The sequence below is a fragment of the Formica exsecta genome, unplaced genomic scaffold, assembly GCF_003651465.1.
Source record: "Formica exsecta isolate Colony F162 unplaced genomic scaffold, ASM365146v1 scaffold322, whole genome shotgun sequence".
NCBI classification, from domain to species: domain Eukaryota; kingdom Metazoa; phylum Arthropoda; class Insecta; order Hymenoptera; family Formicidae; genus Formica; species Formica exsecta.
The window spans coordinates 85502-95849 of NW_021850476.1; the positions used below are offsets into that span (position 1 = coordinate 85502).

The 10348-nt window shown below is 39.5% G+C and overlaps 1 protein-coding gene across 1 annotated transcript in view; it reads right to left on the reverse strand.

The window, feature by feature from the left end:
* Positions 1 to 10348, reverse strand: part of LOC115238149 (sodium channel protein Nach-like) — a 132300-nt gene that overhangs the window by 36890 nt on the left and 85062 nt on the right. The window contains exon 7 of the mRNA XM_029811734.1: positions 10070 to 10120. Coding sequence (XP_029667594.1) covers positions 10070 to 10120 — 51 coding nt within the window. The remainder of the gene's footprint in view (positions 1 to 10069; positions 10121 to 10348) is intronic.

Consider the following 10348-nt stretch of genomic DNA (forward strand, 5'->3'; position numbering starts at 1 on the left):
CTTTCCCTCACATGCGCCTCCTGCTCTCCGTTCCTTTGTAAAGTGTATCCCAGATATTTGAATTCTTTTACTTCTTTTAATTTCTTTCTCTTCCACCTCCAGTCTACCCTCTTTGTCCTTCCCCCTCCCTTTCCAAATTTCATTACCTTTGTCTTTTCTGTGTTCAATTCTAATCCTTTTTTTTCTAAATATCTCTCCCATCATTCTCAGCATTGCCTTCATGTCTTGTTCTTCTTCCGCTATCATCACCACATCATCGGTATACCCCAATGTATACACCTTCCCTTCTCTTAGTCGTATTCCTCCCCAACTTTCCCTTGCCATTTCCTCCTCGAAATCCGCTATCAGAATATTAAATAGCATTGAACTCAGTGGACACCCCTGCCTTAACCCTCTCGCCGTCCAAAACTCCTCCCCTATTCTCCCTCCCACTCTTACCATACTCTTTGTTTTCTTTAACATCTCTTCTATCCTCACTATCAATCCTTCTCTCCCTCTCCCTCATTGACTTCCCCAATACTTCCCTGTCCACTGAGTCAAATGCCGGCCTCAAATCTACAAACACCGCCATTATTTTCCCACCCTTCTTCCCTAGTTGTCTGTTTATCAGATAATTCAGTGTGTACATCTGATCCATCGTTCCCCTCTCTCTTCTAAACCCCGCCTGACTTCCTGATAGCACCCCCTTCTCCCCCATCTCCTCTCTCAATTTTTCCCCTAATACCACCGTGTATATTTTATACAGCGACGGCATCAGGGTCACTCCTCTGTACTCCCTTACGTTCTCTCCCCCTCTTTTCTTAATAATCGGCACTATAATGCCCTCTTTCCATTCCTCTGGCCATCCCTCTCCCTGCCACACTCTCCCACATACCTCCCAGGCCCATCTTTCCATTTCCCCTCCTCCGTACTTCCACACCTCGTTCGGAATCCCATTCTTCCCCATCGCCTTTCCATCCTTTAACCCTGCTATCACCCTCTTCATTATATCTCTTTCCTTCCTTCCCTCCCTCCTCTTACTACTTTTCTCTTCACTTCTCCTAGTAATCCCATAAAATATTCCTTCTATTCTTCCATCTTTATCTCCTCATTCACCCTCTTTCTTCCTTTCTTTTCTTTCCTCACTATTTCCCATACTCTCTATCTTTGCTTTCCCTGCCTCTCTCACCATCTTCTCTCTTTTTTCTCTTTTATTCTCTTTGCACAATTCCTTATATCCCCTTTTCCTTTCTCTATACCTATCTCCTTTTCCTCCCTCTTTTCTCCATCTTCTCAACTCTTCTCTTACTTCTTTCTTTTTCACTCTGCACTCCTGATTCCACCCTTCTGTTTCCCCTTTTTTCCCCTTTTTTCTTCGCCACCCTCTATAATTTTCCTTATCCTTCTTCCCATTCCCTCCATTTTCTCCTGCAACCCCCTCTCTCCTCTCCTTACTCTCTCCAACTCCTTTTCTAAACTCCTCTCTTCCTTTTTCATCCCATGCCCCCCATTTTCTCATCTTTCTTTCCTCCTGTCTTCTTACCCTCCCCTCATTCTTCCCTTCAACCACACAATCACTAGTTGATGATCTGAATCCACCTCCTCCCCAATTTTTAATCTCTCCACTTTCTCTCTTATCTTTCCGTCCTCTAACACATAATCAATGACTGTTTCTCCCCTTCCTCCCGTATACGTATATTCCCCCTCCTCATCTTCACAGTTCCATTTAGTATTGATCATCCCCTCCTTTCTATACATTCTACCAGCCTTCTTCCTTCTCCATTTATTTTCTTGTCCTTTGACCTTCTTCCTTTCTCTGCCTCCTCCTGTTCCTCTTCTCTCATCCATCCGCTTTCCTCATCATCCTCCATCGTCCTTACTTCTTCCCCTCTTCTATCCATCCCTTGAATCTCTCCAGCTTCCTATCCATATTTCCATTTACATGTATACCAACTATCCTCCAGTTCTCTCCTCTCATTCTTATTCTATATACTATTTTTCCCTCCTCTTCTTCCTCCCCTTCTTCCTCTAACCTTATGTTCTTCTTGGCCCCTATTAGCATCCCCTTGCTCTTCCTTTTTTATTTCTTCTCGTTGCCGTCTGTGCGTTCCAAGTAAACTCTTTCGGCAATTTCTCCTTCTAATTTCCCCACCTTTTCTCCTCTATCCATGTTACTTTCCATACCCCCCTCCTGCTTTTCCCTTTCTCTCTTCCTCACTACCTCTCTCCCTTCCCTGTCCTCTTATCCTTCCCCCTGTTCATTCCATATCTTTCCCTTATTATCCCTCAGCCTCTCCTCTTCTTCCTCCCATCTCCACCATTTCCCGTCTATTTGCATTTTTCTATATCCATACTCTCTTCCCCTTCCCTTTCTCCCTTCTTGCTACCTCCTCCAACTTCCATCTCATTTTTTGTTCCCTCCACGTCAGATCGTCATCTAATCTTATTTCTTTATCTTTTATCCCTCTCCTCTTTTTCATTATCTCTTTCTTTCCTTCTACTTTACTTAACTTTACAATCGCCATCCTCTTCTCCCCCTTTTTCTTGCCCCTCACACATCTCACTTCTTCCACTTCCGCCCCCACTCCTAGTTCCTGCAGTATCTCCCCTACCCTCTTCTCTACTTCCCTTTCACTCCCTTCACTCCTCTTACCATATTTCTCCTTCTCTCCTCCCTCTCCTTCATTTCCCTCCACTTCTCCATCTCTCTTATTTTCCTTTCCATTTTCCCCTTTTTCCTCTCCCTTCTCCCCTTTGTCTTCCTCCCTCATCTTCAGCCCTCTTATCCCTTTCTCTAGTTCCTCTATCTTTCTCTTCATTTCCTCCCTTTCCTCCCTTCATTTCTCTTCCTTTTCCTCTATCCTTTTCTTCACTAACTCGTCTACCTCCTCTCTCATTTCCCATGTATGCCCTCTCAATTCTTCCCTTAGCATCTCCCTCATCTTCTGAATCCCTTCCTTTCATTCCCTTTTCAATTCATCCCTCATTTCCTTCCACCAACTCACCTCTCCTTCACTCCTTTCTGCTGCTTCTTTTTGCGGTGACCCCTTTATTTTTCCTTTCTTTAACACTGCCCTCTCCTCTTCTTCTTTTCTTCCTTCCCCTCCTTCCAGCATTTCTCTTTTCCTTTTCCACATCTCTTCTATATGCCCCGTGCTTCCTCTCCTCTCCGTTCCTCTTATTCCCTCTATTCCTGATCTTTTACTCTTTTTCCTTTCCTCTGCTAATTCCTTCTCTATTGTCTCCTTTCCCTGTCTTGCCGCCTCTCTATGTAATTCCACTACTCCTTTTCCACTCTCCATTCTTACTTATCCGGTCGCCTTTCTATCTAATTTCGCTACTTCACTCGCACTCTCCGTTCCTGCCTATCTATCTAGTCGCCGCTCTACCTGTTCTGTGCTCCCAGCTCCCTTTCCGACACCTACCACGTGGCTTTTTTTCTCTGTCTCTCACTATCTCTCTAACCTCCAAATTCTCAGCCTTTTCCACTTCTTCCTAATTCCGCCCCTTCACTCCGTCACCTTCATCTTTACTCCTCCGTACACACCTCACTCCACTCTTCTCACTCTCACTTTCCACTCTTTCTCTCTCTCCTCTACTACCTCTCCTCCTTTCTCCTTTTGCAATCACACTTTTGTCCACACTCTCTCTAGCCCACCGGAAACGGAAGTCCTGGTTTCTATGTATTTTACCGTAAATCTCTCTTCCATATATTTTTCCCGAATAAAATGATATCTTACATTTATGTGTTTAGTTCGCTTATGATATTCGGGGTTTTTTATTAACTTTATCGCGCTTTGGTCGTCAATAAAAAAACAGGGGTTTTTATTTCCCCTTTGTACAACTCGTTTGTTAGTTTGTTCAACCATATTATTTCTTGAATTGTTTGACTAATTGATATGTACTCAGACGCTGTGGTTGATAATGCTACACAAGTTAGTTTCTGTGAGCCCCATATTATGTACTACTTCCAAGTTTGAGTAGATATCCAATAGTCGATCGCCTATCCGTTAAATTTTCGGCGTAATCCGCATCGCTGTATGCCTGCATTTTAGAGAAATTATTGTTTGACTTATACATTAATCCAAAATCTAAAGTACCTTTGACATATTTTATTATTCTCTTAACCGCGTTCCAATGGCCTTTGCTCGGATTTTCTACAGATTTGCTGGTTACGCTTACCGCATATGAGATGTCTGGTCGAGACACAGTTGCTAGGAACAATAAGTGTCCTATTGCCTCTCGATAGGGCGCTTATATTATTTCTTTCTTACATTGATCTTCGCAGAACATGGTTATATTTTGATGCGCATCCGCAGGTACCTTTACCTCGTTTGACTCTGTCAACTTAAATCTATCAATAATTTTCTTTGCATATTGCTTTTGATTTAATGTTATCGAACCGTCTTTTAATGTTCTTATCTCAATTCCTAAAAATAAACTTAAATTACTTGTTTTGACTTCAAACTTCTGCTTTATATGCTTTATAACATTTGCTATATTTTCTTTATTTTTAGACACCTATAACCCGTCATCTACATAAATAGCGAGTATTGTGGTACAATCTTTATTTACAAAATCGCTTTGGTCAGATTTTGTCGAGTTATCTATTTCCTTTAAAGTTCTGACCAGTTCATTATTCCAGTATCGGGCCGCCTGCTTCAAACCATAGAGACTCTTCTGGAGCTTGCATATTCTGCCCGTGCCGTTCTCGAAGCCTTGAGGTTGTTTCATATAGATGTCCTCTTCGAGTGTTCCATTGAGAAAAGCCGTTTTTATGTCAAATTGCATCTTATGCATTCTTTCAGATGCAGCTAGCGCCAATATGACGCGAATTGACTCAAATCTTGCCACGGGACTAAATTTTTCGTCATAATCCCGTCCTTCTTCTTGTTTAAAACTTCTGACTACCAGTCTGGCTTTATATCTGTCTAGTTTTCCACCTGGTTTCAGCTTTATTTTGAGAACCCACTTGTTATTTAATATCTTCACATGCTGTGGTGATTCGACAAGTTTCCACGTTGCATTTTTCTCAAGTGCATCTAATTCTTCTTGCATAGGCTTCTTCCATTTTGTTGAATCTCTTCCTTTTATCATTTCCTCATAATTTACAGCTTCTTCTTTTTCGGCTGCAACAAGCGAATTATGTTTTTAGTAATTTCCGTAACGTTGGGGAGGGTTGATTGTTCGCCTATTGCGTAACGTATATTTTTCTTGAAAGTGTTTATCTTCATCGCTCATTGTCACTTGCTGTTGCTCGGTGTCTTGAAAAATGTCATCATCATCATCTTCTTCTTCATGCTCTGATCCTTCCGGTGGTGCGGGCCTTTCCTCCAGCTTTTCTTTTTCCTCATCCTCTTCGTTGCATGCATCCTATGATGTCTGCTCGTACTTCATTTTTTTCTTCATCCGTTCCTGTATCTTGTGTTGGCTGCTCTGCTTCGAAGATAACATCTCTGTGTGTTTACTACCTTCCTCGTCTCAGGGAACCAGATTCTATATCCCTTTGTGCAACCATCGTAACCGACTAGGACACCTTCCTTGGATTTTGTATCCCATTTCCGTCTATTCTGCTTCGATATGTGCACATGACATTTTGTGTCAAAAACTTTCAAATAGTTTATTTTCACATTTTTTCTGAACCAGATTTCGTATAGTGAATGGCCTTCACTGCCATTTTTTCAGGTTCCATTTAATATATGTACAGCAGTATTCACTCCCTCAGCCCACATGGTTTTTGGAAGGTTTCTGCTGACAAGGGAAGGTAGGCAACTCGGAAATTCAGAAAATTCTGAAACTTTGTGTGTAAGTAGAGTAACACAAAACTATTTTTTGTTCGTGCAAAATTAAGGTTTGAGGGAGTGAAATTACCCCTTAAAAAAAATGTAGACCTTTTTTTTTTGCGAAATAACTACCGAATGGTGAGAGATATCGAAAAAAAATTTAAACAAAAGTTACATCTTTTTTTTATGTCTACAAAGCTGCATATAGATAAGTGCCGAAAAATTTTTATTATTATTATTATTATTATTATTATTTTGTAGACATAAAAAAAGACGCAACTTTTGTTTAAACTTTTTTTCAATATCTCTAACCGTTCGACAGTTATTTCGTAAAAAAGAAAGATCTACATTTTTTTCAAGGGGTGATTTCACCCCCTTAAACCTTAATTTTGCACGAACAAAAAATTGTTTTGGATTACGGATGAACTACTCTACTTGCACACAAAGTTTTAGAATTTTCTGGTTTTCCGGGTTGCCTATCTTCTCTTGTGAGTAACGTTGTACGAGCTGCTTTTGTTATGGTTCTATTTTCTCTTTCTGCCTTGCCGTTCTGCTCAGGCGTATAAGGCACAGTTGTTTGGTGCTCTATGCCTTCGTCGATCATGATTTTCTTCATTTTATTATTGACAAATTCCGAACCATTGTCTGTTCGCAGCATGTTGATCTTCTTTCCGGTTTCCATTTAAATTCTCTTGATGAAGTTTTTAAAGTGGTCAACTTTTTCTTCTTTCGTCTTTAGGAAGTACACTTTCCTGTATTCCGAGTAGTCATTCTTGAAGAGTTGGAAGTATTTTGCTCCGCCTAGTGAACTGGTCTCCATTGAGCCGCACAAATCTGCATGTATCAATTCAGCCATTTCTTTTGTTTTTGTTTCGCTTTTTGGGAAAACTTTTCTGCATGCTTTACTTTTTGCACACGCCTTGCAGAATGGATCATCTTCATTTATCGCAATGCCAGCTTTGTTCAATATTTTCCTTATTTGCTTGAAATTTTGATGTGGCAATCTTTCATGCCATAACAGCAGTTGTATTCTTCGGCTTATCTTCTTTGATTTTCGCATTAAGCGCATTCTCCGGCTTTATTACCTTCATTTTCATCGCATACAGTCTTTCTTTTCTCTCCCCCAGCGCGACTGTTCTGTCTCCTTTGACGAACCGGCATTCCTTCTCATTCGATTCAAATTTGATTTGCTTATCGAGTGTCGAGCCCATGGAGAATAGATTATATGCCAACTTCGGGACATATATTACATCCTCTAAATACTTTTCTTCCCATTTGGAACCAGTACACACTGAGACACTGATATGTCCTTTCCCATGAGCTGCTATTTCTACTCCATTTCCTAATTTTATGGAAGTAGGTTCTTGAAAAGCTTTAAAATCTTCAAACAAGTCGTGCCGTCCGGTCATGTGACTACTGGCACCAGAATCAAGATACCTCACGTCAATGTCGAGTTCTCCTGAAGAAAAAAAGACTGACTCACTGTATAGCGCTTCCTGTTTTTCTTTGGTCGATCGCTGCTGCTCCTTTTCACTTTTATTTCCTTTTATTTTGCTGCGGCAATCCTTTTAAAAGTGTCCGAATTTTCCACATTTGTAGCATGCACCTGGTTTCACATTTTTATGTCTGGCATGCTTTCTTACCGATTCAAGATTAGCGGCTCGCGTGTTTCCCTTTGCGGCTAGAGTGCCGCCTGGTTTGCTCTTCCTTGCCGATAACCGTGTTTTTTCCATTATCAGTCTGGTTACTAAGTTATCGACAGTACAATCTGCCAGCGAAATGGATTCCCATGCTGGGCTGTGTTCCGATTCCCCACCCGGGTGCACCCAGACACCCAGAGAGCGTTCAGATTCCTCCCAAGTGCTCTCGCCGGACTCTCAAGTGAGACGTTCAAATTGTCACTCTATTCACCCGGGAGAGCGTAAAAACCACCCGGCTCCGTGAGCCGGATGGTTTGTGAGTGAAGATGGGTGGCAATAAGTGCGGGCAATATTGAAAAATCTAGTAATATTGTAAGTCAGAATCGGACATCAGATGCATTGAAAATTGTGTATAATCTCATGTCTAATACCGGCTTTATGTATGCTATAAACCATGATGTAATAATAGCCGTGTTCCGATATTTACTGCCAATATTGAAAATCTATAGTGTATATGACATACACTATAGATTTTCAGTACTGGCAGCAAATATCGGAACACGGCCAATATATATTATTACATCAAAAACTATAAAGCTATAAACTGCATTTGGGCAACAGGTTTTTACAGGTATTTACAGAGATTTACAGGCTTATGCCAAAAGAAAAAAAAAAGAAGAAATTTATACGTTGTTAATACTAATATTGACGCTTTGATTGTTAGTAAAACTGCGAAGTCGAATAGTGATAGTGTGAAAACGTTTATAGTTACAACGCACAATAATTTTCTTTCTTTGCCCGCTTTCCTTTGATAACTCAACCATTGATTAATTTCTAACTAGATAGGGCGATCACGCATTACCAAGATGTCAACACCGTTTGGAGACTTCAGATTCCTACGGAGTGCGTTCTGATTCCATTATCCTCTCAGACACTTTTCGTTAAACTCCGCCCATCACCCGCTCACCCGACTATTACCCATCGGGTGAAGAATCGGAACACAGCCCTGCAGAGAAGTAATTTAGACTAGTGGGCAAGGTCATCAATATTTTTGTTATTACCATTTTTTCTGAGATAGGCCTTCCTAGCAAGGACAATTTATGACTCACGTCTCTTATTTTTGCAATGTGCGCTGCCATGTCGTCGGTTGCTTCTTTTGTTAGAGAAAACCATTTTTGTTTTAATAAATGTATACTTGTTTCGGTTTTACTTTCGTAAATCGCATCTGGTACGTACTTTCACAGTTTATTATATGTAGCAGCGATTGTTCCGATGTATGTAGCACAATCAATTTTTGAGTTATCCCATCGAGCTTTAGCCATTGTTTCAGATCTTTCTGGTACGTTGCCCTGATCTCAGCGTTAGCATTCTGATTCGGCAGTTCAAGTTTCGTCACTATTCCATTTGCCACTCCGAAGCAATCATCGTTGGCAATCATCATCACTTTAATTTGGAATTTCCATGTTGTCCAATCTTCCGCGGATTTTAGTTTATTGATCTTGATCAATTCGCTGTCCATCTTGAGGCACTTGCTCTATTACACACGTGGCACGGCCAACCTCGAAGAACTTTTGCGAACTTTCCGCGCTTTCCCAGTCTTCACAGAAGATGTTCGAATTTGTGAATGTCTCGATCTTATAAGCACCCTGGGCCCATAACCTGTTGGGACTGGTTATATTTTAAATATAAGAACACTGTAGCTTCTCCAAAAACTGTATATTGCTTAACTCTTACAAAAGACGAAGTGATACGGAACACCGTTAATGGCGATCTGCGCACAGCGAAAGCACGCGCTCACCGGAGTACCGGAAAACGATGACGCTGCGGAAACTTAATGATACGCAGTGGCGACATCGGCTTTATGCATTTCGCGCTTTATTCAAATGACCAGAGTCATCACTATTTTAATTTATTATTTCTCCAACAGATTACATATTCACAAGCAGGTTCTCAAGCATTTTCATTGGTCCGATTATACTCAATAATCATATTAATAAATTCTGTTGTTGGATAATCAGACATTTTTAGAATAAAATCAACTGCAAGAAGTTGTTATAAAAAAAATTGTGTTTTTAAAATAACAAAAGTATCTTAAAATCTGAGGTTTATGTCTGATTAAAAAGAAACGAAATAAAAGATAGGTGATTGATAAAAGGCAATGTGACCCATTTAATAAAGCAACACATTTTATTGTTAACGGAACTTTAACTTACTCTAAAACTATAAAATATCTGGATCAAAATAAGACCAGTAATAAAAAAAAATTTGGAAACATCTTGGAAACGTTATCCATAAGAATATGCAATAAAAATTGAAGATTTCTATATAAGAAAGCAAGTCGACTTTATGTTACTTTGACAATTTTACTCTATCCAAGAGTAAATTAATATTGCCATGATTTTTTCTTTTGAAAATTGTACAAATTTTGTTGAAAAGATTTTTAAAAATAAAATAAATTATTTTTTCAAAATCATCAGCATGGTTTCTAATTTTTTGGCTTTTTTTCTATAGCTTTTTTATGAGAATGAGATGCGATTACTTGTTCCATTATTAGCGGTAAATATGAAGTATGCTAGCATTGAGCATTAAATACATCTATTACAGATGGTATTTGGAAGATTTGATAATTAAATAACCAAATGTAAATATATGTATGTAAATACTTACACTTATATTTCTGTAAGCATTGGATATCCCTGAGATTACATACTCTGGTACCTGGAGTAAAACGTATTTATTTCGTTTTAGTGTATCTTCTCTCTCGAGCATTAAATACAGATGGTATTTGGAAGATTTGATAATTAAATAACCAAATGTAAATATATGTATGTAAATACTTACACTTATATTTCTTATATTTCTGTATATCCCTGAGATTACATACTCTGGTACCTGGAGTAAAACGTATTTATTTCGTTTTAGTGTATCTTCTCTCTCTCTATATAA